This window comes from Camelina sativa, chromosome 7, assembly GCF_030686135.1.
Source record: "Camelina sativa cultivar CO46 ecotype springtype chromosome 7, ASM3068613v1".
NCBI classification, from domain to species: Eukaryota; Viridiplantae; Streptophyta; class Magnoliopsida; order Brassicales; family Brassicaceae; genus Camelina; species Camelina sativa.
In genome coordinates, this window is record NC_141886.1 from 31,651,921 (window position 1) to 31,677,904 (window position 25,984).

Consider the following 25,984-nt stretch of genomic DNA (forward strand, 5'->3'; position numbering starts at 1 on the left):
CTTGCAGTGGAATATACTTTGAAGGTGCTAATGTGCTCGCACCGCCTAATCTCGGGTCACATAAAGTAATACTATTGATTAAAGTAGTCAAGTGGACTGGGGCAGGAGATTACATAACCGAATGAATAACAAAGTTACAAAACATTTGATACCACGAAAAAACAATGTTACAAAACAGGGGTGGAGAAGGGTGAAGGGTCCAATATCATTATCTGGATATAGATAGTGGGCTTTTAAATTGAATGAGTAGGCCATGCATTACTGGGTAAAAGGCTAAAACAAGACTGAGATGCTCACCGACCGGGGCACTTGTTTTTAGTTTCCAAAGTAAAGAAAAAAAAAGCAACGACATGTACGATCTATATATGATCAAGAAAGTAAGAAAGGGAAGAGGAGTGTGAGAAAGAGAGCAAAGAGGAGCTGTTGGGCGAAGGAAATGGTCATCTTCTTCTTCTTATTGATAATCCCTCTGCTGTTGATGCTGTGGAGAGTGTTACTAGTGTAGAGAAAGGATAGAGAAATGAGAAAGTGGTGATCATGATGAAGATCCGATGATTTGTAAAGAAGGGGCCTCCCAACAACACCCTTGAATTTGCCGCTCCAGCCTTCATCTCCGAGCGTTACAACCACCGCATCGGGACGAGGGGAGAAGGAGACCCAACCTCTCTTGGAATAGAGGTGGAACTCTGCATGGCAGAAGTTGAGACATAGAGAGTGTCTTTCGTCATACCCTCTTATCAGCATCCTTATGGCTTCTTCCTTTGATTCGTGTTTGCTATTGAGATGATCATGATTCTTCACGTAGCAAACACCTACCCCTTCTTCCTCTTCTTCGTCTTGGTTTCTTCCTCCTAGCTTTTCTCTCACGGCTTTCCCTATCCTCTCTGCCTCACCCATCAAGTCCCTGCAATATCTTCCTCTAATTAATATAGACTTTTTTATTCTTTTCAAGGGGTTCAAAAACTTTTAAGGCAATTAATTTTAATTAATTACCTCAAAAAATCTGAATGATCAGAAATATCGTCTTTATAAAAAAGGAACTCCTCATCCGTCTCATCGTGGGAAATGAATTTGTCCATGGCGGCATTCACCATAGCCTCAGGAACGCCGTGGTTAATGAGCTGAAAACAACCGAAGGTGGCGATGGCATCGGCGAGGAGGGTGGAAAGGGAGCCCAACCGGAGGAAATCGAAGGTGGGAGGAGGGTTCACAAGGAATGTGTGCTTGGGGAAGACTTTATCGGGCAATACAAGATTTGGGACTCGCCCACACTTGTCCAGGAACTTCGAGAGGACGTCTTCGTTAGCTGTGAAGGAGGCCCTGCGGCTTGATGCTACGGGGGATGGAGGAGGAGCTCGGAAGTCAGGAGATGAATCTCCCATTTTTTTTTTTGTCTTAATTAAATTACTTACATCTCTTTTATGCTTTAAATGTAGATTGAAGGAAGGATCATTCATTGGAGAAAGAAAAAAGAAAAGTTAGTTTTGTTAAACAAAGCAAGAGCATAATGATGAGATGCAATGCAATTGTCTTTTTTTTTTAATTATCACATATCAACTTTTCCCTTTTAACAAAAAAAAAATATAGATAGATAACGAACGCGGGGGCTGAGCATATATTATATTTTCATCGTATTATCCACGGACCCAATTTGGGCCATAAGCGGCCTTTTGTAAACCCAACTGACGTGGATCCTCATAGGATGGGCATCGTGTCATCGAGTGTGACACAACAAATTCATCCAAAAGTTCGAGAGACTTTTCCGGTCACATTAAAAAAATAAAAATAAAATGTCAAGTGGGTGGTGTGGGTCTCTCTCTCATTCCAATTCTAAACCAACTAAATCTACTACCCTCCTACACATTGAATTGATGGTATGGGTAGTTGCAATTTTGCTAGAAACATTTTGGGCATATATATTATTAATTATTGTCCGTAGCTAAATTTAATCCCTTTCCAAACAATTTGATCAATTGAAAAGAAATGAGAAGAATGAGAGAGGTCAGAGTCTAAAGAAAAGTTGTAATTTAGAATTTTGTGGGTTAAAACTTACAAAAGTGTACCAATATAGGGACCGCTGGGGGTGAATAAAGAGAAAAGCCTAAGGGGTGGAGACGCAATTTGGGAAGAGATAGGAAAGGAAGACACGTCAACAAATGTGTCCTATGGAGCTTCTGTGCCATTTGCGAAGCTCTCAGATTTAGAGCGATCCGTGCGAGAAGAGATACCCACTAGGAAGGAAGAGAGATAGAGAGAGAGACGCGGCTCTGTTGTCTTTTCTAGTTCCAAGAAGAAGAGAGAAAGAGCAAGTGAGCCGAGACGACCAATTCACGGCCACGCTGAAGAAGAAGAGTCTCTCCGTCTCCGTCCTCCTCCGTCTAAGAAACATGGCATCCCTAGGCGCCATGATCTCTCTCAGTCCCTCCTCGTTTCTGGTATTCTTCTTATTTATTTACATCTTTCTTTCTCCACCTATGTCTACCCCTTTGTAAAAATGTATGCTTTGGTTTCTCAGAACAAGACTACGGGTGTTCCTGGATGTTCCACCCACCTCTCTCTGCGCCAGCCTAGACTTGTAACCGCTCCTGCTTCCTTCAGAGTGTTTTCCTCTCTCGGATCTAACCGGGATCCCAACGGCAGCGTTTTGATTGAGACCTCTGCCACTTCATCCTCCTCCTCCTCTCTCGAGACCTCCGCCGCTGACATTGTTCCCAAATCCACCGTCTCTGGTGGAGTTCAGGATGTCTACGGCGAGGATGCTGCCACCGAGGACATGCCCATCACTCCTTGGTCTCTCTCTGTCGCCAGGTACCCATTTCCTCCTCCTTTTAATTGTTCCTTTCTTCTAGTCCGCTAGGCTGGCCACCAAATTATATATGGATGTGATTCTGGTGCAGTGGGTATACGTTGTTGCGTGATCCCCATCACAACAAGGGCCTTGCCTTTAGCCACAGGGAGCGTGACGCTCACTATCTACGCGGCCTCCTCCCCCCCACTGTTATCTCCCAAGATCTTCAGGTTTCCCTTCTTGTCAGAGTCAGGGTTTCACATACATACCCTTTCTACATTTAGCTGGATTTTTGAATCCTTTTACTGCACGCTTGTTTGTTAACAGGTTAAAAAAATGATGCATACTCTTCGTCAGTATCAAGTTCCCTTGCAGAGGTATATGGCTATGATGGATCTCCAGGTAAACTAACCAACTTGGATGGAAGTTTAGCTATCTGAACTATACCAAATAACAATGCCTTCGTTACACAACTTCTTTCACAATGCTTCTGTATTTCAGGAGACCAACGAGAGGCTGTTTTACAAGCTTCTCATTGATCACGTCGAGGAGTTGCTACCAGTTGTCTATACTCCAACGGTTGGGGAAGCCTGCCAGAAGTATGGTAGCATTTTCCTGCGTCCACAGGGCCTTTTTATCAGCTTGAAAGAAAAGTGAGTCTCTCTATAGGGAAATCAACGACCACTTTCAGCATTCTTGTGCTCTTTACTTTTAACTGAGGATTCCATTTCCCATTATTTTAGAGGTAAGATTCATGAAGTGCTGAGGAACTGGCCTGAGAAGAACATCCAGGTCATTGTTGTCACTGATGGGGAGCGCATTTTAGGGTTAGGAGATCTTGGATGTCAGGCAAGTTGTTTGAAACTTTTCTGCTCTCATGAGAGTGGTGAGTCAGGGTATATCCTCTTACTAATTTGCACATTACATGCCATCATTAATGTCTTCAGGGAATGGGAATACCAGTTGGCAAACTTTCTCTATATACAGCCCTTGGAGGTGTTCGGCCATCTGCCGTAAGTATAGTTTTATGCGGCTTTATTGAATTAGACTACATTCTCACATCTCTCTCTTTCTCTCTCTATATATATTGGTTGCCAGTGTCTTCCCGTAACAATCGATGTTGGGACAAACAATGAAAAGCTACTGAACGATGAATTCTACATAGGGCTCCGCCAAAGGAGAGCTACAGGAGAGGTAATTGGCACCTTGCACCTTTCAGTAAAACACTCCTGTGGAAATTATGTTGAATCTGAACCCTTAACCCTCTTCTTTTGTATAGGAATACTCTGAACTTATGGATGAATTCATGACAGCAGTCAAGCAGAACTATGGGGAGAAAGTCGTTATTCAGGTTAGCTTGACACATGGATAAGTGTACTCCACCAATATGAATCTGCTTTTTAGATCTGAGAAGTTCCCTATCTATATATTTTGTAATTAGACGGTTTTCTTTTGATAATTTGCAGTTTGAAGACTTTGCGAACCATAATGCTTTTGACCTGTTAGCTAAGTATGGTACAACACATCTTGTTTTCAATGACGATATTCAGGTTTGTCCTGATTTAGTTGTGATACACGAGGTAGTTTCGGCTTGAAGTACATACTTACCAAGCAGTGAAACTTTATTTCACATATAGGGCACGGCATCAGTTGTGCTTGCGGGACTTATTGCTGCTCTTAGATTTGTGGGTGGATCCTTGTCAAACCACAGATTCCTCTTCCTAGGTGCTGGAGAGGTAAGGGTTGGGCATTTTCCTCTCAGGGAAATCCATTCCGTCAATATTTTTATTTATTTCCTTGATGGGGATGGGATAATCTGCAGGGTTGTTACATGGTTTTACTTCCCCAATTTTTGTGATGCAGGCTGGCACTGGAATTGCTGAACTAATTGCTCTTGAGATATCAAAGAAGGTATACTGTACGCTTGTTTTCATTTGCTATATTAAGCTATTTCTTATGTGAAGCTATTACTTATATGAAGTATTTGTTTGTGGCTGTAGTCCCATATTCCATTAGAAGAAGCTCGGAAGAATATTTGGCTCGTTGATTCGAAGGTAATTTATGAGATGTGGATTGTCTTTCTTTTAGATGTACAATTCTAAGTACACATTTTTATATATGTAGGGATTGATTGTCAGTTCCCGGAAAGAATCCATTCAACATTTCAAAAAACCCTGGGCTCATGACCATGAACCGATAAGGCAACTTGTTGATGCCGTCAAGGTGTGTTGGTTGTTGTTCTGCTGCAGAAGAGGCCTTTAAGTCTCAGTGTGAAACCTGAACCCTTTTCTTTTATATCCAGGCAATCAAGCCGACAGTTCTGATCGGAACTTCGGGAGTAGGTCAAACATTCACTCAAGAAGTGGTGGAAACCATGGCAAAGCTAAATGAGGTATACTTTTTCCGCATAGACGTGCATGAAAAATAAAGAAGCATTTTTGTTTAGGAGTGCATGGTCCTGACCATAAAGTCAAAATTTTGGTGCATACAGAAACCCATCATTCTTTCTCTTTCAAACCCAACTTCTCAGTCAGAATGTACGGCGGAAGAGGCCTATACGTGGAGTCAGGTAAACAAGTTACGATTGTTGATTTCTGATGATCAGATAGAAGTGGAGTATTGCCGGTGGGTTACAAAGTCAATTTTTGATTTTACAGGGACGGGCGATCTTTGCAAGTGGAAGCCCATTTGCGCCAGTAGAGTATGAGGGAAAGACGTTTGTGCCTGGACAGGTTGTGACCAGAGCTAATAGAATAGGATTTTGAAACTGATTTAAGAGAGTTGATTCTGACGTTTATGTGGACAGGCGAACAATGCATATATTTTCCCTGGGTTTGGACTGGGGCTAATAATGTCAGGGACTATCCGCGTCCATGATGACATGCTTTTGGCTGCATCAGAAGCTTTGGCTGAGCAACTGACGGAGGAGCACTATGAGAAGGGGATGATATACCCTCCCTTCAGGAACATCAGAAAAATATCAGCTCGTATTGCAGCTAAGGTGGCTGCCAAGGCCTATGAACTGGGTAAGTGGTTGTGTTGCTAGATGTAATGTGTGTTCAAGTGTGAATCGCACTATTTAATGCAATGTAATGTGAATTACCACTACTTCATTACATTTCCTAATATATAAATGTACAGGATTGGCGACGAGGTTGCCTCAGCCCAAGGAGCTGGAGCAGTGTGCTGAGAGTAGCATGTACAGCCCTTCATATCGAAGCTACCGCTGAGGATCTGTCAGTTGCCATTTCTCAAAATGACTCTAATAGCTATCTCTGTCCTCTCTTATTCTTTCACCTTCCTCTTTTCATTGAGATTTTTATTTTCTTTTTGGTTTGTTTGTTTTGTTTGTCAGCATTTTAAAAATATGTGTTGTAAGCACTGTTTCCCTAGTTTGTGTCCTGTTGTTTCTTTCAAAGTCGATAATTAATCTTATGAACGAACATTGGCTATCGTTCGTACTCTTGTATGTTAAGCTAGCGTCTTGGTAGAAACATGTGTGCCACTTATTTGCAAATGCTGCGGTTTCATTTTAGAGACGATAATTCATTTTTTTATTATTATTTATTAATACTTTGTTGTTGGGACTGTTTGCTTTGTTGTTTGTTTTTGAATTTAATTCATATACTTTTGACATAAGGGTCATCGTCGTAACACTACAAAATAGCGATAGCTAAAACCCGACGATATATAAATAAATGAAAAAAAAAGAAAAAAAAAAAAAAAAATAAGAGCAAAATATCGCGAAAAATTAAGCTGGAAATCTCAGAAGATAGATAGATAGTTCCGGCGAGAAGAAGTGAATCTCTCCCTGCATATATCTTTCTCTGTAAGCTCTTTAAAGGATAATTTGATATTTTCTCTCTCCCAATTTCTCTTTCTCCTTCCAAATTTGTCTTTGGTTCTTTTTTTTTTTCGGCGACTTTGGTCTTTCTCCGATAGATCATCTTTTGAATCTGTTTTTCCCAGCGACGACCGCCGACCGGTTTCGTCACGTGTCTTTCTCGTTTTCCGGCAATCCTCAAGAGGAAATCCGGAATCCTTATAGATAGAAAGAATAGATTATTCATATTTGGATCCATTTTTTTTTAATTTTTTTTTTGTTATCTTTCCTTACTCTACGGGTTGTGTGCGTGTTTGGCAGGTGTATAATAAGCTGACTGACGAAGAAACATTTCAGCACCAGTAAGTAAAGTAAGTAGCTCAATTTGATTTTTCTGTTTTTTTTTTTTTGGGCATCTCACTAAAGATCATGCATGCTTTAGTAGTCCTTTCGTGTCTGCCGCCATCACATACTACTGCATTTAGAAAAGCTGCTTGCTATAACTAATAATAAATTGCACATACTGACAGTGGTACGAGAAAAGGATATCTGCTGGGAATACGCAGAGAAACTCGATGGTAATAAGGTGAAATGCAAGTTTTGCTCCAGAGTTCTTAATGGCGGCATTAGCAGGTTGAAGCATCATCTCTCTCGCCTTCCCAGTAAAGGTGTCAACCCTTGTGCCAAGGTTAGACACGATGTTACTGACAGAGTCCGATCCATTTTATCGGCCAAGGATGATGATGCCAAAGATTCCCCTCTCACCAACATCAACAACAAGCCTCCCCAAGTTAAACCACCACCACCTTTATCTGCTTCCCTGCCTGAATCTGATGTTGCTCTCTCTTCTGCTTCCAAACTCTTTCCTACTAGTACTCTCCTTCAACTACCCCAGTCCTCCTCCTCTTCTCCAACTACTGCTCAGGATACTGCAGAGAGGTGTATTTCTCTTTTCTTCCTTGAGAACAAGATTGACTGGTGTGTTTCCCGCTCACCCTCTTATCACTCTATGCTCGATGCCATTGCCAAGTGTGGTCCTGCATTTGTTGCCCCACCTCTCAAGACTGAATTGCTGCTGGACAGGGTTAAATCAGAAATTACTTTACAACTCAAAGAGACTCAAAAGGAGTGGGTCACCACGGGCTGTACTGTCATCGCAGAGGCATGGACCGACAACAAATCTCGAGCTCTCATTAACTTCTCCGTCTCATCACCTTCCAGAATCTTTTTTCACAAGTCTGTGGACGCCTCCTCATATTTTAAGAACACAAAATGCCTTGCTGATCTCTTTGATTCTATCATCCAAGATATCGGACATGAGCATATAGTGCAAATCATTATGGACAACAGCTTCAGCTACACAGGTATCTCAAACCATATCTTGCAAAACTATGGAAGCATTTTCGTGTCCCCTTGTGCATCTCAGTGTTTGAACATGATATTAGAAGAATTCTCCAAGGTAGATTGGGTCAACCAATGTATATTGCAAGCGCAGGTCATATCTAAGTTTGTGTACAACAATAGCTCCGTGCTAGATTTGATGAGAAAGTTAACATGTGGGCAAGATATTATCAGAAGCGGTGTCACAAGGTCTGTTTCCAATTTTTTATCGTTGCAGTCAATGATGAAACAAAAAGCAAGGTTAAAGCACTTGTTCAATAGCCCAGAGTATACCCCCACTAATACTAATAAACCACAGAGCATGTCATGCGTGAATATCCTAGAGGATGATGATTTTTGGAGATCTGTGGAAGAAAGTGTGGCTATTTCCGAGCCTATCCTGAAAGTGTTGAGGGAAGTTTCTAGTGGAAAGCCCGCTGTAGGATCTATATATGAGTTAATGTCCAAGGCCAAGGAGTCAATACGGACATACTACATAATGGATGAGAATAAGCATAAGGTCTTTTCTGACATAGTTGATTCCAAGTGGTGTGACCATCTGCATTCACCTCTTCATGCAGCGGCAGCATTCTTGAACCCCAGTATTCAGTATAACCCGGAGATTAAGTTCCTCACTTCCTTGAAAGAAGATTTTTTCAAAGTGTTGGAGAAACTTCTTCCCACTAGCGATCTAAGACGTGATATTACAAATCAGATATTCACTTTCACTAGGGCAAAGGGATTGTTCGGCTGTAACCTGGCGATGGAGGCGAGGGCTTCAGTTTCACCAGGTATGGACGGACAATACATTTATATATATTTTTTCAAGACATCATGAATATAGCCTGGCATATAGAAAACCAAATTGCAAAACTTGTAGGTATTTTTCCCATTTACATGCTAGCTTGAGAATTGGTAACTAATAAGTCGTAGAAGTTGATGTCTAATGATGGTTTGCTTTTAGTAATGCAGGTCTCTGGTGGGAGCAGTTTGGTGACTCAGCACCTGTTTTGCAGCGGGTGGCCATCAGAATACTGAGCCAAGTGTGCAGCGGTTACAACTTGGAACGCCAATGGAGCACATTCCAGCAGATGCACTGGGAAAGGCGGAACAAGATTGACAGAGAGATATTGAACAATATGACGTACGTGAATCAGAATCTAAAGTTGGGGAGAATGATTACCCTGGAGACAGACCCTATTGTCCTGGAGGACATTGACATGATGTCGGAGTGGGTGGAAGAGGCAGAGAATCCCAGCCCTGCCCAGTGGCTAGACCGTTTTGGGTCCGCCCTTGATGGAGGGGACTTGAACACCAGGCAGTTTGGCGGTGCTATTTTCAGTGCCAACGACCATAACATCTTCGGCTTGTGAAGCCCCAGGTCAGAGGTTTTTTATGAGCGTCACCTTTTTGGATCGAGATTGTTGAGTGTTTTAATCTCAACTCGGTTCACTATATTGTATGTACATAATGTCCCTTTGTTATAAAGAAGTAGTAGTATCTATAAAGTAATGAATATCCTCTGTTTATGTTATTCCTCGTTGCTCAACTTCAAAACTTTGCACAAAGCGTGCCTGCCGGTTAACAGGAAAAAAAAACCGTGTTCATTCATTAGTCATTAGTTAGTTAGTTTCCCACCAAACTGGGTACTCATAAAACGGTGAGCTCTAAGATTGTTTTTGTTGAAAGCGTGCTAGGAAAGCCCATATGATAGTATCGATTATTGGGCCGTTAATGAGGCCCTAAAAAAATAAAAAAGGAAATCGGTGAATCTTTAAGTCTCGTCTTCGTTCGTTAAGGGAACTCATCAGATCACAGTATACCCCGAGAATGGCGTCGTACCGGCCACCGTATCCTCCTCCTCCCCAGCCGCCGTCTCAAAATCCTTTACCCCCTCCGCCACCTCCGCCGTCGTTACCCCCTCCTGTTCCTCCGCCACCACCGTCGCATCATCAACCGTACTCTTATCCTCCGCCGCCTCCCCCTCCGCATGTTTACTATCAGCAGCCTTCCCATTATCCTCAATTCAATCAGGTCCAAGCTCCTCCTCCTCCTCCTCCACCCCCCTCAGCTCCTCCTCCTCTCGTACCGGATCCTCCTCGAAACCAAGGAGCCAATGACCGCGACAAAGGGGCCTCCAGGCGGGAGCGTGCTAAACCGGATCCATCGAAGCACCATAGGCCTCATCTTCCCCATTCTAAGAAAATCGAGACCGAAGAAGAGAGGAGGCTTAGGAAGAAGAGGGAGTTAGAGAAACAAAGGCAAGCAGATAAACTTAGACAGCAGATGAAAAATTCTCACAAGTCTCATATGCCCCCCAAGGGACACACCGAGGAGAGGAAGCCTACGCCTCTACTCACCACCGACAGGGTCGAGAATAGGTTAAAGAAACCAACCACCTTCATCTGCAAGCTCAAGTCAGTATTCTCTCTCACTCACTTCTACTAGAGACTAACCAAATATAGTATTCATCTTTTTACTCTTATTAGAATGATAAATTCATCTTCTTGCTTCTCTTGAAGGTTCCGGAATGAGCTCCCTAATCCTAGTGCACAGCTTAAGCTCATGACCATTAAACGGGATAAAGATCAGTATGCTGTTTACTCTATTACCAAAAAAAAGAAAAAAGATTCATACAATTTTTATCTCTTGAATCCGTTGTGTTTACTATTCTCCTATCCTTACTTCTTAAACGCTGATACAGCTATTTTGATCCCACTAGATCTTAAATGCTGATACAGCTATTTTGATCCCGCTAGATTTACCAAGTATACCATCACATCGTTGGAGAAATTATGGAAACCAAAGATCTTTGTCGAGCCTGATCTTGGAATACCCTTGGATCTCCTTGACCTAAGTGTATACAAGTATGATCTCTCAATAAAGTTCATTATTATATTTCAATGCCAGAGACCTCATCTACTGGGATACTTACTGTTGTTGTATCGCTTTTCAGCCCTCCCAAAGTCAAGGCACCTCTTGCCCCTGAAGATGAAGAACTGTTGCGTGATGACGATGCTGTTACACCTATTAAGAAAGAAGGAATCCGGAAAAAAGAAAGACCAACTGATAAAGGTGTTTCCTGGCTCGTGAAAACACAATACATTTCTTCTATCAATAATGAATCGGCAAGACAGGTATCAGTCTCACTTGTTGGAAATTTCTTTTGTGATGTATGTGTGTAGTCACTTGTTTCGTGGCTTGTTTAACCACTTTCCAATATTCTATCTTCTCCATGTGTAGTCGCTAACTCAGAAGCAAGCAAAGGAATTGCGAGAGATGAAAGGAGGAGGCATCGACATCTTGCAAAATCTTAACAATAGGTGTGTTGTTTGTTTCTTCACTTTGTGTATTTCTAAAGAAAGTGGAAAAAGAAGATCTGATGGTTTTTTTTTTGCTTTTTCTTTGTTCTCTAGAGAGAGACAAATCAAGGATATTGAAGCATCCTTTGAGGCATGCAAGTCTCGACCAGTTCATGCCACCAATAAAAACTTGCAGCCGGTTGAAGTGTTACCACTGTTGCCATATTTTGATAGGTTGGATGTTCCTTGTTTTACCTTGCAGACAATCTTAAATCTAAAATCCCGAATCAGTCATATTTTTCACATAATTTCCCGGCATGTAGACACAACGATGAAGTGCTTGAAAGCTGACAGTTTACGGTCTGTATTCTGATAATAGGATAGTGTAATCGATCGGATGTAAAAGCCAGCCTTGTTGGTCTTAATTATTCCATTTTCTCTGCTGCAACTCTTTTTTCCAATGTCTCTTTGCTAGAGTTTTAGTGCATTGCCCGTTTTGGATGAAAAATCCACTAATAATCTTAACTGAACGTGTAGCATACTATGCTAATACATTTGACTCTTCCCTTTTTTTTTGACACAGGTACGATGAGCAGTTTGTGGTAGGGAATTTTGATAGTGCTCCTACAGCTGATTCTGAATTCTTTGGCAAGTTAGACCCTTCAATTCGTGATGAACATGAGTCACGGGTGAGTTATTAAATACCGATATCCATGAGCAAGGTCCAATTATCTCTGTTCTCAATTATAGGGATACTTTGTTCCTGATAGACACAAGATGACTGTATAAACTATATCGATTTTGTTGCTTACATAAGTGTACTCGAATGAGGATGGGATATATGAGATATGGGGCCGAATCTTGACAATGGTTGATTGCCTTATCTTTCATATTGATGACGAGCTCTGACCTTATACTCCACAGGCCATTTTGAAAAGCTATGTGGTGGCTGGATCAGACACTGCCAATCCAGAAAAATTTCTGGCGTACATGGTTCCTTCCTTGGATGAGGTAGACATGCCTCTCCACGAACTGATCTCTGTTACACAAGTTTTGACAAGTCAAGAAAAGTTCAATTTGATTTATGCGTTATCAATTTATGTTGCTGTGGCAGTTATCTAAGGATATGCATGATGAAAACGAAGATATCTCTTACACTTGGGTTCGCGAATACCACTGGGATGTATGTACCATAGCCAATGTGGTTTGAGTAAAATTTTGATTGTTTGAGTCGCTGATTGAAATAAATATCTCATCTGATGTTATAACAGGTACTTGGCGACGATGCAAATGACACATACCTGGTATCATTTGGCGATGGGACCGCTAGCTATCTGGTATTACCTAAACTATACCTGCATCGGGTTTTGTTACATATTCCAGTTGTGTATTTTTTTTTTCTGTCTATAATACTTCGGGATGACCCTTGAGAATTTGGCAGCCCCCACCTACAAAGCTGAGCTTGAGGAAGAAAAGGGCCAGGGAAGGAAGATCTTCTGATGAGATTGAACACTTTCCAGTACCTTCAAGGGTGACTGTAAGGCGACGATCAACTCTATCAGTGATAGAGCATAAAGATTCAGGGGTATAGTAAATCCATACATTTAGCCTTTAAAAGAGTAAGACAAGAAGTATGTGGAAAGTTCTCTACTTCTCTTGCCAATTTCTTTGGACTTTGGGGATTTGGATGTAGGTTTACTCTTCTAGGGTTGGTCCTTCGAGCTCCAAGATGAGAAGGTTAGAGGACGAAGAAGGCCTTGGTAGATCTTGGAAACACGAGCAGGAACAAGATGTCAATCAATATCGTGATATTGAGGATGAGTATTCTGAATGAACGTCTCATGTACTTCAAACTATTCAATCGGTTTTCCAACGGTGTGTAAAGTATCCTGCAAGGCTACTGGTAGGCTAATTTAAAGCGTAATATGGCCCTCGTAATTTGGCAAGTAGAGAAATATTAATCTGGAGAGCTGGCGAAATTGAGATACTTTTTTTACATGTATACGTCCATGGTTAATGATATGGCCATTACGTTTGGCTTTTATGTCTTTGATCCTATCTGCGTGAAGCTTGTGCCCATCAATTCACTATCTCACAAGCCTTGAGATTCGCACAAACACGAGAGCTTTGAGAAGTACTCCAATGGTGAAAAATGGACTCTTGTTACACAAAATAAGAAAGAGATTAGTCTCAACATGAAGGCAAGCTTTCTTGACCAGTCAGAGTCTTCTCATTGCTTACCAATTATTGTCTTCTGATGGCTAACTTTAATCAGCAGGGCTTTTTGTTTTTATTCTTATTTTAGATATATCTTCTTTATACTCCTACTCCTCGTGAAACTCTCTGAAATACTGCTTTGAGATTTTAGATTTTCTTAATTCGGAGTCCATATACCCAGAATGGTGTCGTTTAATTTAGATTAAGTTAACAAATAGGACAAACAAACAATAGCCATATACATCAAACAAAGATGGTAATAAGACAATTAATTCAAATAATCAATATACATATATACATTGGATTGTGACACATTTTGATCCGAGGAACACTAATAAAGTGGTTTACGGTTTCTAAGCAATGTTTTGTTGGTTCTAACCAGTTTCAGGACGAAATGGTAAGAAGTCTTTCTACACATGTCTAAACACTCTTAATGTATCTATCGGTTTACTGCTTCTAAACTATAAACAATGCTTTGTTGGTTTTAGCCAATTTTGGGATAAACTGCTTCTGAACAATGTTTTGTTGGTTCTAACCATTTTAGTGACAAAATGATAAGAAGTCTTTCTACACTTTTTTTTTTTAATAAACAGAAGTCTTTCTACATATGTCTAAACACTCTTAATGTATCTTTAACTCTTATAATAAATCATATGCATTGGATTTTGACGCATTTCGACCCCAAAAACACTAACAAAGCGATTTACTGCATCTATGCAATGTTTTATTGGTTCTAACCAGTTTTGAGAGGAAATAGTTATGAGTCTCTTTGTTGTAAGCCTTTTTGGAGACTGTTGTTTTGTAATTTTTGTCCTCTTAAATTAAATCAGTATGGGTCCTTTCTGCTAGACTTTATATAAAGTCCCTTCTCAGCCTCTAAAACTTATCTTTTGATACGCAATAAAAACCTAGTTTACTTCTACCAAAATACGCAAAGCGTCTCAGCTTTGGTGTTCTTGAAGCTTGAGTACTCTAGAAGCTTGAGTACTCTAGACTCAGCACAGACCGTTTATCATCTATGTGGTGTCTCTCGATCCATCTCTACAAATCCTTCATCCAGGAGAATTTTAAGAGAGTGACCAATTTTATGGAAAGGATCATTTATATATGAAATCACATTGGACACCTATTAAATGATATACATAAGTAAAGGAATTGTTCTCTATTTCAACGAGTTTTGAAAAGCCAAAAATAAACCGGTGGATAGTGGACTTAGAAGCGAAGTAGTACTGATCGTAATACTTAGGAGTTTGAACTTTGAACAATAAGATAGATTCACCATATTCTATGCCTTCTTCAGAGGTAGATTACATTTTCTTTTTGTTTAAGATTGATAAAATCCGAAAACGAAATCAAAAATCTTGTGAGACGAACCATATAAGTGCCATAAAAGATAATTCATAAGAACCTTATTACTAAATTATATATATACATATGGTCTTCAAGATTGATATCTTCACTTACATCCAAGATCATACAATATAGATATATTTAGACATATTATATAGTTTCCTTATCAGCTCTTGTTACATCAAAGCTCCAACACTCATTTTCATTAACCGCCAGACTAAAACCAGAGAGATCAAAGTAAAATCATGTAAGTTCCCACTAGATAAGTTTTACTATAATTAAGGTGAATCTTTAAAACGATTGATATATAGAACATAGCACTTACATTATTAAGCTAGCTTGGCTTGCTTGTTGCTCTCAAGCATTAGACCGAAGTGAATATGAGGAAAGTGTGCCCACTAAAAAGTGAGAGACCATATTAAAACAATTTAAAATATTTTGGTCATAACCTCTTAGTTATAGACCCAGAACCTCTCAGTTATTAGAAAAAACAAAAAATATATATGTTTACTATTGTTCTTATTTATTTACTTAGGTTGAGAGAAAGTCATTAATATACTTAGTAAATTAAATAAACTAAATAAGAATAATGGTAAACATCTATTGTATTTTTTTTTTTTTTTAAGTAAAGTATATATACTAACGGATCGGTTCATTAATTTTCAGCAGCAGATAACCAAATGCAAACTCTTACTTATTTAGTAGTAATTTTCTTTAACGCTTACTGTCGCATGGTTTGCAATTTTAATAATTTTCCTAATGTTCCTCTACAAAAAGCTCCACTCTTTAAAACTTAGCAATTTTTTTAGCTGTAAAAAACTCATACCTTATATAGAAACGTCGAGGAAAACAAAAAAAAAACTTACATTTTTGGCGGCGGTGCTGAATGCTTCTCTGTGGCTTATGTCTGGATTATTCGCCTTAATCCTCTGAATTTCCTCCCTTCACAATAAAATAAACACACAAATCAATTACCTCTTCGTTAATTAAGAGAATTTGAACAAAATATACATTAATTATATATATGTATATGTCTTAGAAATATTTTGGTACTTTATAAATTGATTGTACGCAGAATGTACTCGCTGCGGCTTCTCCGTAGCTGAAAGACAATAAGAAACTTAAAATATACACAAAAAATACTTGTCATGTGTACTTCTTTATTTCTAGATAGGCAAAACTTACAACGGTTTAGAATCCTTTGCTCAGTTTTGGTACGAGTTGAAATCCTGGAAGGAATTTTGGTGTGACCTCGTGAGGAAGATCCATATTCTGGTACTGCATTGTTCGTTGCCTATATTCCACATTTAATCCTTGTTAATAACAATTTGTATGCTAATAATTAAGTTTAGTTTTTTTATTTTACATGACTTTTTTTTTCTAAGATCGAAATGTTGAATCACGAGGATTGAGAAGCAATCATGTATGTATTGTCTAAATTAGGAAATGAAAAAAGAAACTGGACCAACGAAAAGACGTTTTATTAATGTTTTAAAATAGTAGTAAAAGACAAAATCTTTAAAGAAAGGAATCTGAGAATATATTTAGAAAAAGAAAAAGAAACAAACCTATGAAACCCTAACATTCATGTCAATCAAATCATAGAGGAAGTAGCCCACATCAGTAGTAGATCAACATAAGCTAGGCCTCTATGAAATAAAGCATTTACGACAAGGCTGCACATATCAGTCGCAGCTGGAAAATAAAATTAAATAAACTTGAAAAGAGTAAAAGATAATTAAATTAAGTAGTCTTTAAAAATGTTTGGGGGCTATCAGCTATGTAGATGTAGACGGCCGCTGGAGAAAGAACATGCAGCAACAGGCTCAGATCTCTGTCGATAATTTGTCTTAAAAACAAACAAAAGAGCCCTAAATTTTAGAGGGATGGTTCGAGTGTTTTTTTTCTATTACAATAAACTTCCTAAAATTAAGGCAATTTAGGAGAGAGAGAGAGATATAGAAGTTACCTGGAAATAAGGTCGTGAAAGCGACTGAAGAGCAGCTGCCATGTTTACAGACCACAGATTAGTGCAGTGACCGCATCGGACAGTCACGATGTCGAACAGACTACTGCATGGGACACTCACCTACACATTTTAGCAAAACACAATCTCACATATTAATTTATTGATCTTCTTTCTTGGACAAATTGGATTTGTCTACCAGATCCATAAGACAAAGATCGACGAAAAACTTATATACATTTATACAACTTAAATTTGTTCATGATAATTATACACACAAAAGAAATATATAGCTTTTGGGTGTTATTATAGATAGGATAATCCAATCGTTTGTGGGTTTGCAAGGCTCAAAAAGAAAAGAGGAAGTGAAAATTATGTAATCAAATCTTAAAATAAAAACGAAAGTAGTGGCTTGAGATAGACGATCATCTCTTCTTTCGTTGAAACCACCACTTAGGATCCGAAGTGATTCCTTTTTTATTAGTTATGCACAATCTGTTACAGATTAGTAAATAGGGACACACACACATATGTGCATGACCATTGAAAAATAGTTTTATCTTATGATTCCTAAATTTATAAGCAAAATGCTACGAGTAGGACTATACTTTCAGAAAAGCAGGAAAAGAGAAGAAAATAAATCTATATATGATAGGGGGGGGGGGGGGGGGGGGGGGAGGTCATGTATAGCAGAAGGATGGTGACTTCTCTCTGGGCACCATTAGCTAAACGAAATATTTGTTACTGAAAAAAATACAAATTACAAACGGATTTCATTGGGAAGAACTTTGAACGTTTGTAAGATAGTGGAACTGATGAAAAGAACTGCACTATTCTTTATCAGAAACCAATAAATAGTACAAAGGAAATAAAGGTAGATCTATATATCTATATATGCTTAAACTATATATCTTTAAATATATACGATGTTTTTGCAGGAGCATAGATCCATTATTGATAAAAGCAAATATAGTATATATATATATATATACCGCAAGAACTATGTTGCAAAAGTTGCAAGGGATGTAGCAGAGTTGCTCCGTTGCCATCACAGAGTTAGCCATGATCGATGGGAGATATAGTTCGAACAAGTTGTTTTTGTTGAAGAATAGATAGAAGATGAGAGCAATCTATATAGGTGAAAAAGCTTCTTACTCTCTCTAGCCCTCTCTCCTTTCTCTCTTTCTCTCTCTACCCGAACAGCCACTTGCCTTTAAATCGGGTAATTGTACTTCAACAACTATGCCAAGAGATCATAAAGTAATTAAATGGAGAAGATAATAAGCCTAAGGAGAGGATGAGAGTTAAAGGGGCAAAATTATTATATGCAATGTCAAGGGTTTCGGAATTTCGATGTAGGGTTGTGTTCTATGTCTTTTAACGAGTAGGGTCCGCTTCACTCATGGGGTTGCGTACCATTAAAAAAACAAATCTTATCGAAATATTGGGATGGACTTTAATCAAATGCTAAGCAAATTAGTAATAAAATAAAAAAATGTTGCGGTTTTGTTAGCATTTAATTAAAGGCATAGTTATTTAAAGAAAACGAAAAAACATTGTTATTGGAAAGATACAATTGGTCAGGGAAAAAAAAATTGTCAAATGATTTTTTATTTTTTCATCTATCATCGTCAAAAATAAAAATTAGCATATGCAAGGTGGTGTATGCATGTGGTAAAGAAGAATAATATTTATTTGCGAGAATATTGTATATGTCGGCCTTCCTTCCAAGAACACTAAATTAAGATACTCTATTATCAATGGTGTAAAGAAAGATTGGTATATGAGAACGTTGATGATGAGAACAACAACAACAAAAAAGAGTATATGAGAATATTTCCTTTTCGACTTTATTCGTGGGATACTTCATCAAATATAGGGTAGTTTTTTTTTTCATATTGTCGTATTTAGGGTTGATTAGTAGATTTTGAATTATAACTATAAATGCAAATAGTTATATAAATATCATTACTTTTTTTTTTGGTTAAATAAAAGTCATTTACTTATCATTATATTGTATGTACAAATTAGAAAAAATGGTATATCATACGAAAACACACAAAAATAAATTAATATTTTCTGTTAAATAATGAAATGAATCACCAACTCATTAAAATATATATATAATAGTGAAGGTGTGAGGAGATGGTAAAATCAATACACATATTTCATGGAAATGGGGAAAGAGGAAAGAAAAGGAAGAAAGTAGTGTGGCTACGGAAGGGTGCAAAAGGTGGGACTAGCATTGAAAGCAAGCGGCCAATATTTTTATTTGCTTTCATTGGAAATTAAACCTTTTAATAGATTTCAGGTTTAGTTAGGGATGAGCCAAATGGTTCTGTCGTCTCTTTTAGTTTGGACAGCTGATTAGACATTAGGGTTTGTTAGAGTTCACCTCTTTTACTTTGGACAGCTGATTAGACATTAGGGTTTAATTATTAGTGTCCACCTCTTTTAGTTTGGACAGCTGATTGGATGGACATTAGGGTTTGATAGAGAGAGTTCTAAAAATCAATATAAAGCTTTTAACCACACGTGTATTAGTTTTTTCTTCAACATCTATTTAAATTAAAAAGATTTGGTTATCCAAAATGAAAAACATTAATTACATAAACAAGATGTCATACAACTTGTTAAATTTGAGTTTATTTTGGGCTTCTAACTAAAAACCAATAGACAATTAGTAGATTGATCATAACCCTTTATATATTAATAATAATTTTTTCAAACTTCAGATGTGGGACTTGGATTGCATTCCAACAAGGAAGACCGTGTTAAATTATCCGCCTTAGAATTAGCATTACGAAGAACTAAAAATAATGAAAAAATGAAAATTCTGTCATGTTCTTTTCCACTACATTTATATAAGTCGTGAAAGCTGGCCATTTTACCGGTGTTAACACCATCTTCACCAATTTAGAGTACCCTATGAGTAAAGTAAACATACGTGTATATTGTTTATTATTAATACAGCCTTGTTTTGCATTAAGATGGAGTTTACACCTAGTTTTGCAAACAATTTTATTTCCTTTTTTAACATTCCAGTGATTTTATATTGTAAATTAGTTATCATTAATTACTGCTGTTGGAAAATGGGTATCGAAGAGTGTTCCAAAAATAATCCATTGTGTACAGCTTACTATTTTGAATACTTTTTTTTTTATTATTTTATTTTTTTCTTACCATTAAGTCACTAACTTTTAAAAAATAGATTCACTAAATTGACAAAAATAAACCTCGTTCATAAAAATCTTAGTACTACTCATCAATTATTTTCAAAAAAAAAAAAGAATTAAAAACCCCATTTAACTAATTAGGTGTGATAACTAGTTTTTTTTTTCTATTTATCGAGGGTGGTACGGTGCTTCTTCTGTTATGAGGGAAACAATCAAATATTTTACAAATACAGAGAAAAATCAAATAATTTTTAACATTTATCGTTATGAAAAATCTGGTCATTGAAGATTGTTTTGGAATCAAGCGGAGTTGCTCATGTGATGTGTTACAAGGAGTTATCATGAAATCGATGTGTCATCACATATATTTATGGCTTCTCTCAACCCCACATTCTCTCCAATTCCACCACCGCACTTCGAGGGCGATTTCTTCTTTTAATTTTTTTTTTCTTCCATAATTTTGCACATCAATTTATATTTTTATTTATTGAAAAATTTCGCTCAAAATTGTTTGAGGAAACCTAGAAACTGACTTGTACCTGTGTTAAATCTTCTCCAAATGGGTTTTCCTTAGACAGAGCATCACGTCATCAACTACTCTGTTTTCAACCCCTCGTTTGTACTCAATCCTATAAGCCCAATTAATTGTTCAGCCCATCTCTATTAAAGAGTAAAGGCTACCTTTTGATCCAAAAGATGCCTAAGACTCCACTGGTCATACTTTATAACAAACTCGTGATACGTCAAGTAATATTGTTTCCATTTGCACGCTCATACCCTATACAACTGACTCAATAGTGAACTTTTGACTGAAATATGTTAGAACCACTACAAGAAAATGATTGATTTCCTACTGTAGAAAATGATTGGTTTCTGACCGTTTTCCTACAAAAAACGAAGGAAGAAATAGCCCAAAAAAATCAAAATTAGTGAGAATTTGGAAGAAAATATCTTTCAAAATTCCTACAGAACTATTTTCGAAGGAAATCTCGTAAAAAAAAAGAAAGAACAGTGAAAGACAGTATCGTCTATTTTCCTTCCATATATTCAAAGGAAACTTTTTTCTTAGGTTTTCCTTCTAATTATTTCCTTTAGTTTTCCTTCCGAATATTTCACTCCAAATTCCTTCAAACATTTAATACTATTTTTCTACCAAAATTTTATTTTTTTTTCCTACCAAAACTTCATTCTTTTGTCTAGATCAAATCCCCAATTAATTTTCCTCGTTTCCAGTTAGTTTTGCATTTTTATAAATTCAAAATTTATTAACAATTGAAACAATATATAATCCCAAATACAGTTTTACGATCCATACAATTTTAACTTTTTTATATATATTAAAATTAAGATCCCTTAATGGGCTAGGGCTGTGCCGATTACAATGAGGACACAGTTACGAAACGGAAGCAATCGAAAAAACTCGCCGGAATCATATCGGAGGCTCGGGTCTTGCTGTATAACCGGAGGCAGAGAGTCAGGGCATTAGCTCCGGCGGATTCAAGGCCACGACTTTGCGGTAGACACAGCGGCTTGGAAAGACCCGGCGAGAATCTATCCCCTCCAACCAACACCGGCAAAAGACCTTTCAAACCGGACCGGTGGAAACCACCACGGCAGATACAAAGGTTGTCGGCTTAGGCAAACCCTCTTTCACCAGATCCAGAGGTTGTCGGCTCAGTCATTTTTTCTCAGATCCAAATCTGAAACACAAACAAAAACACAGAAACATCGAATATGTTGTCGATCAATTCCATCAACTCAACGAAATGAAAAAACTAAACAAAAATAAGGTAATAGTCTAATAGATCGAAATCGTGGCACTGAGAGAACCCACAGCTGTAGAGGATCGAGATATGGTGGTGAACGGCAGCGGAAGCTTCGAGATATGATGGTGGTGAACGACGGCTCGAAAAATACTGGTGAATTCTTTGTTCATCATCACCTCGTTTGTCACAAGACTGAAATTAACGACATGAGTCTGTGTTTCAAAAAAAAAACTAAAGAACTTGTGTTTCATCTAAAGACTGAAAGGAAGAAGAAGATATAGGCCGTTGGATTCAATATATCAACGGTGGACAGTGCAATCCTTGTTTCAGTATATTAGCCAATAAGAAGCTTTTACTAATTAATATATTAATGTGAGAGAAAACCTTAATTATAGGAATTTTAATGGAAACCAGAATGTTTGTTTTAAAATTTTATTTGAAAATAATCTTCTAATATTTGAGTAAAATAAATAAATTCTTTGGTTAGTGTTTTGGGATTAAGAAAATAACTTAATTTAAAACTTTAAGGATTAAGTTTGGAAAAGTTTATTGATTTTTCTAAAACAAAACTAGAACTATAAGTAGTTGAGATTTAAATTTATAATTAAATAGATAAAACTTTTATTTTGTAAATATAAAGTAAATATATATATATATGATTTTAAATTTATAAGTAAATGAATTTAATAAATAAAACCTACAATTTTCCTACGACTAACTTTTTTGTAGGAAGTTGGTAGAAAACATTTCTTCAATCGGTAGGAATTTGGTAGGAAACATATTTCGTAAAAAATTGGAAGGAAACGTTTCTACAAGTTTCCTACAAAATATCTTCGGTATATTTTTTGTAGGAAATTAGAAAGAAATATTCCTACCAAATTCCTAGCCCTTCTTTTCCTATTTAATTCGTCCCATTTGCCTACAAATTTTTCTACGATTTTATGTTTTGAAAGAATTTTGTAGGAAATTTCCTACGAATTTCTCACAATTAGATTTCGTAGGAATTATCCTTTCAATTTCCTTCGACAACTGTTTTTTGTAAAATAATCGTAAGTTTTTGGTAGGAAATTTATGTTACCAAAATTTTCGTAGAAAATTTGGTAATATTTCACCATGTTTTCTTGTAGTGAACTAATACTAGTAGGCTAGTAACTTCCTTCTTGAGAGCATGGTTGGAGGCAGTAGCTTTTGGTGACCGTCTGACCTATTCTTCTTAAGTAGTTTTATCAATGTTCTAGTGAGCTCACCATAGTTCATTGAGAACTGCCGGTAATAACCTATCACCTCAAGGAATCGTCTTAGCTTAGTGAAACTTACACCACTGCAACATTGCTTCCACATTCTGAGAGATCCTGGAACAATCGTACGTTCCACTTTTTTCACTAGTATCAAACAATGAACGAAACCCTGATAGTTGGACTTCACCTAGCACTTGGAATAAGTGCGGAAGAGATCATAGCATATTGCGATTCGTAACTAGTAGTATACTAATTAAAAATTCTAAATTGAGGGAACAAAGGAAGTAGTAATTAAAAGAAGACTACGAGTAAAAAACCTAAATAGTAGTGAATTTGTATGATGTTTAAGGGAACAAAGGAAGTTATAAAGTTCATTTTTTTCGGATAAGTAAATGATTTTTTTTTTTTGAGAATTTTCCCTTTTGCGAAACTAAAAAAGCACTTGAGAAAAAGCGATTCAATGAGGTCCAACCACGTCTGATTTAGCTGTAATGTTCAAAATCACCGTCCAACCACGTCACTACTTTAATAACTACGAAACACATCTTAATGAAAACTTCTTTTGAATTTAAATAAATTGAAGTTAGCTAAACTGACAAAAAAAAAAAAAAAAAAAAAAAAGAAAAAAAGTAAGAATTGCAATTTTTTTTTTTTTTTTTGTCAACAGCTTTATAAAGAATTGCAACTTATTCATACATATATATTCGAGACACTGTCGAAAAAGAAAGAAACCCCAAATCAACCTCAAAAAACCCAGAAAGAAAGAATCATCATCTTCGTTAGCGATCAATCTCTTTAGTAGACTTTTTTCCTTGGGGTTTTTGTTTACTGGAAACCAATTTTTAAAAAAGTGTTTCGATCGGAAGAATCTGAACCTTTTAATATATATATATTTTTTTCTTATGGCGTTGTCGAATCAGATTCCCGTTTCCTCTCGATGACCTCCTCTCCATCTTCTTCCACATTGTTTTCTCGCGTTTTATGATAAATTTCTCTCAGATGAGAAGTTCCAAGTCACTTCTTCTCAACTTCTTCTTCTTCGTCTTCTCCTTCAATCTGATTTCGATAGGTACTGTACCTTTCCTTCCCTCTTTTACTGTAATATCTAATCTAGGTTTAGTCTAGATTTACTTCTTACTCAACTTGTAGGTTTCGCTAATTTCTTCGATTGATCAAACAACATAGTTGGATCTTGGATTTTTTTTCCTGGATTATTTAAAGCTTTTAGGTTTATGTAAAACCTAAAACGAGGTTTGTTTGTTTGAATCAGAGTATAAAGTAGTGGAAGCCGGAGCGTTTGTTGGAACCTATGGTATAAATTATGGAAGGATTGCGGATAACATCCCGTCTCCGGATAAAGTAGTCTTACTTCTAAAGCAAACTAAAATCCGGAATGTGCGTATATACGATGCAGATCACTCAGTCCTTGAAGCTTTCAGTGGCACTGGTTTAGATCTTGTGGTTGGACTCCCCAATGGGTTTCTTAAAGAGATGAGTTCTAATGCTGATCATGCTTTCACTTGGGTCAAAGATAATGTTCAGTCTTTCCTACCCAACACTCGGATCCGTGGTATCGCTATTGGTAATGAAGTCCTTGGTGGCGGTGATTCCGAGCTCTCCGGAGCCTTACTTGGTGCTGCTAAAAATGTTTACAATGCGTTGAAAAAAATGAATCTTGAGGAAACGGTGCAGATCACCACAGCTCACTCACAGGCTGTGTTTGCTGATTCATACCCGCCATCGTCTTGTGTGTTTAAAGAGAACGTTGTTCAGTTCATGAAGCCACTTTTGGACTTCTTTCATCAGATTGGCTCTCCTTTTTGTTTGAACGCGTACCCTTTTTTGGCCTACACTTATAACCCGAAAGAGATTGACATCAACTATGCTCTCTTCAGGCCAACGGAAGGCATATACGACCCCAAAACCAATCTACATTATGACAACATGCTTGATGCTCAGATCGATGCCGCCTACATGGCCCTGCAAGATGCTGGCTTCAACAAGATGGAGGTAATGATCACTGAAACTGGGTGGGCTTCTAAAGGCGATTCTGATGAACCTGCAGCAACACCGGATAACGCAAGAACCTATAACTATAACCTCAGGAAGAGGCTTGCAAAGAAGAAAGGGACACCTCTTAGACCAAAAATGGTGCTCAAAGCCTATATCTTTGCATTGTTCAATGAAAACTCAAAACCTGGAAAGAGTTCTGAAACACATTTTGGACTTTTTAAACCGGATGGAACCATATCATATGACATTGGATTCAACAGTCTAAAGTCTGATGCTACCAAGTCACTCATCTCGTCATCCAAGGTATGAATTCTGTGATTAAAGACGCCCCTAGTATATTTGTAAGTTTTGCAATGACCATAGCCATTCTGTATTATTATATTAAACTCTTTGAAACTCTATCCAGACTGTATATTCAGATGCAAGCAAATGCATAGTGACCATCATATCTTTTGTGTTTTGTTGCAGGCAGCCCGTTACTATGTGGCATTGGTCATCTCTGTCTGGATTTTCCTCATGATATAAGTGGAGAAATGTGTGAGATTTGGTGCTAGGATCCTCGGATTTGTAATACATTTGTAGCAATTATTACTAGGTTTGAGAGGCTAACGAAATGGTAGGAGCGCAAAATTGGCTGGAATTATCATCATACATGGTATAACCCATGGGTGTTCAGAAAGTTATCATTGGGAAATCTCATATATATATATACATCTTATGTAAACAAATTTATACATCAATTTGGGTCTCTGGTTAGATTTGTTGGAGTATATACTGAGGACATCAACGGATATGAGGGATTACGAATATGTATTGTGTTTCTGATTAGTCTACGTCGGTTTTGAGATTATGAGATCATAGTCAAATCTTTCATGATCTGGCAGGCCCTTCGGTTCTGCTACAGTTTTGTGTATTATAAGACTGGTTTTGTGGAGGTAGAGAAGTAGAGGATAAAAATAGGAAGC

At 37.6% G+C, this 25,984-nt stretch overlaps 6 protein-coding genes and 1 long non-coding RNA gene across 20 annotated transcripts; 4 read left to right on the forward strand and 3 right to left on the reverse strand.

Annotated features, from left to right (window-relative positions):
* Window positions 1–231: 231 nt before the first annotated feature.
* On the reverse strand, window positions 232–1,522 carry LOC104703471 (uncharacterized). 2 transcript variants are annotated; one of them, XM_087456398.1, is made up of 2 exons: window positions 994–1,522; window positions 232–904 (listed from the first exon to the last, which is right to left on the reverse strand). In XM_087456398.1, the coding sequence occupies exons 1-2, from the start codon at window positions 1,455–1,457 to the stop codon at window positions 370–372; spliced, it is 999 nt and encodes a 332-aa protein (XP_087312524.1). In that variant the 5' UTR covers window positions 1,458–1,522; the 3' UTR covers window positions 232–369. The 2 variants fall into 2 exon arrangements, with proteins under 2 accessions (XP_087312524.1, XP_010417796.2); XM_010419494.3 differs by having other exon boundaries at window positions 232–913; window positions 994–1,517.
* Window positions 1,523–1,764: 242 nt separating this feature from the next.
* LOC104703472 (NADP-dependent malic enzyme 4, chloroplastic) lies at window positions 1,765–6,305 on the forward strand. The gene is made up of 19 exons (XM_010419496.3): window positions 1,765–2,435; window positions 2,516–2,808; window positions 2,898–3,018; window positions 3,116–3,190; window positions 3,290–3,441; window positions 3,532–3,637; window positions 3,736–3,801; window positions 3,887–3,982; window positions 4,068–4,139; window positions 4,255–4,338; window positions 4,426–4,524; window positions 4,652–4,699; window positions 4,789–4,842; window positions 4,913–5,011; window positions 5,091–5,180; window positions 5,280–5,357; window positions 5,446–5,520; window positions 5,595–5,814; window positions 5,930–6,305. Exons 1-19 carry the CDS (start codon window positions 2,388–2,390, stop codon window positions 6,016–6,018), a joined length of 1,965 nt encoding a protein of 654 aa, XP_010417798.1. The 5' UTR covers window positions 1,765–2,387; the 3' UTR covers window positions 6,019–6,305.
* Window positions 6,306–6,386: 81 nt separating this feature from the next.
* On the forward strand, window positions 6,387–9,525 carry LOC104703473 (uncharacterized). 11 transcript variants are annotated; one of them, XM_087457552.1, is made up of 5 exons: window positions 6,460–6,617; window positions 6,933–6,982; window positions 7,142–7,589; window positions 7,695–8,782; window positions 8,964–9,525. In XM_087457552.1, coding segments are annotated over exons 2-5 (1,938 nt in total). In that variant the 5' UTR covers window positions 6,460–6,617; window positions 6,933–6,981; the 3' UTR covers window positions 9,365–9,525. The 11 variants fall into 11 exon arrangements, 10 of the variants coding, with proteins under 10 accessions (XP_010417801.1, XP_087313680.1, XP_010417800.1 ...); XM_087457551.1 differs by having other exon boundaries at window positions 6,504–6,617; window positions 6,758–6,982; XM_087457558.1 differs by lacking the exon at window positions 6,460–6,617 and having other exon boundaries at window positions 6,658–6,982; window positions 7,695–7,975; window positions 8,230–8,782.
* Window positions 9,526–9,741: 216 nt separating this feature from the next.
* LOC104752564 (protein PAF1 homolog) lies at window positions 9,742–13,341 on the forward strand. The gene is made up of 12 exons (XM_010419502.3): window positions 9,742–10,408; window positions 10,514–10,582; window positions 10,751–10,858; window positions 10,948–11,128; window positions 11,235–11,314; window positions 11,408–11,527; window positions 11,877–11,982; window positions 12,218–12,304; window positions 12,408–12,476; window positions 12,565–12,630; window positions 12,735–12,878; window positions 12,987–13,341. Exons 1-12 carry the CDS (start codon window positions 9,822–9,824, stop codon window positions 13,125–13,127), a joined length of 1,758 nt encoding a protein of 585 aa, XP_010417804.1. The 5' UTR covers window positions 9,742–9,821; the 3' UTR covers window positions 13,128–13,341.
* Window positions 13,342–14,904: 1,563 nt separating this feature from the next.
* LOC104703476 (axial regulator YABBY 5-like) lies at window positions 14,905–18,173 on the reverse strand. Of its 2 annotated transcripts, XM_010419503.3 has the most exons (7): window positions 17,819–18,173; window positions 16,830–16,949; window positions 16,046–16,154; window positions 15,914–15,962; window positions 15,727–15,802; window positions 15,186–15,258; window positions 14,905–15,077 (listed from the first exon to the last, which is right to left on the reverse strand). In XM_010419503.3, exons 1-6 carry the CDS (start codon window positions 17,888–17,890, stop codon window positions 15,190–15,192), a joined length of 495 nt encoding a protein of 164 aa, XP_010417805.1. In that variant the 5' UTR covers window positions 17,891–18,173; the 3' UTR covers window positions 14,905–15,077; window positions 15,186–15,189. The 2 variants fall into 2 exon arrangements, 1 of the variants encoding a protein (XP_010417805.1); XR_015561441.1 differs by lacking the exon at window positions 15,914–15,962 and having other exon boundaries at window positions 17,819–18,114.
* Window positions 18,174–21,160: 2,987 nt separating this feature from the next.
* LOC147941920 (uncharacterized) lies at window positions 21,161–21,999 on the reverse strand. Its single transcript, XR_015561442.1, has 2 exons — window positions 21,837–21,999; window positions 21,161–21,702 (listed from the first exon to the last, which is right to left on the reverse strand). It is a non-coding gene; the product is annotated as an uncharacterized LOC147941920 (long non-coding RNA).
* Window positions 22,000–23,580: 1,581 nt separating this feature from the next.
* LOC104703480 (glucan endo-1,3-beta-glucosidase 14-like) lies at window positions 23,581–25,869 on the forward strand. 2 transcript variants are annotated; one of them, XM_010419508.3, is made up of 3 exons: window positions 23,581–24,075; window positions 24,277–25,322; window positions 25,488–25,869. In XM_010419508.3, exons 1-3 carry the CDS (start codon window positions 23,988–23,990, stop codon window positions 25,542–25,544), a joined length of 1,191 nt encoding a protein of 396 aa, XP_010417810.1. In that variant the 5' UTR covers window positions 23,581–23,987; the 3' UTR covers window positions 25,545–25,869. The 2 variants fall into 2 exon arrangements, with proteins under 2 accessions (XP_010417810.1, XP_087315987.1); XM_087459861.1 differs by having other exon boundaries at window positions 23,705–24,075; window positions 24,421–25,322.
* Window positions 25,870–25,984: the final 115 nt, after the last annotated feature.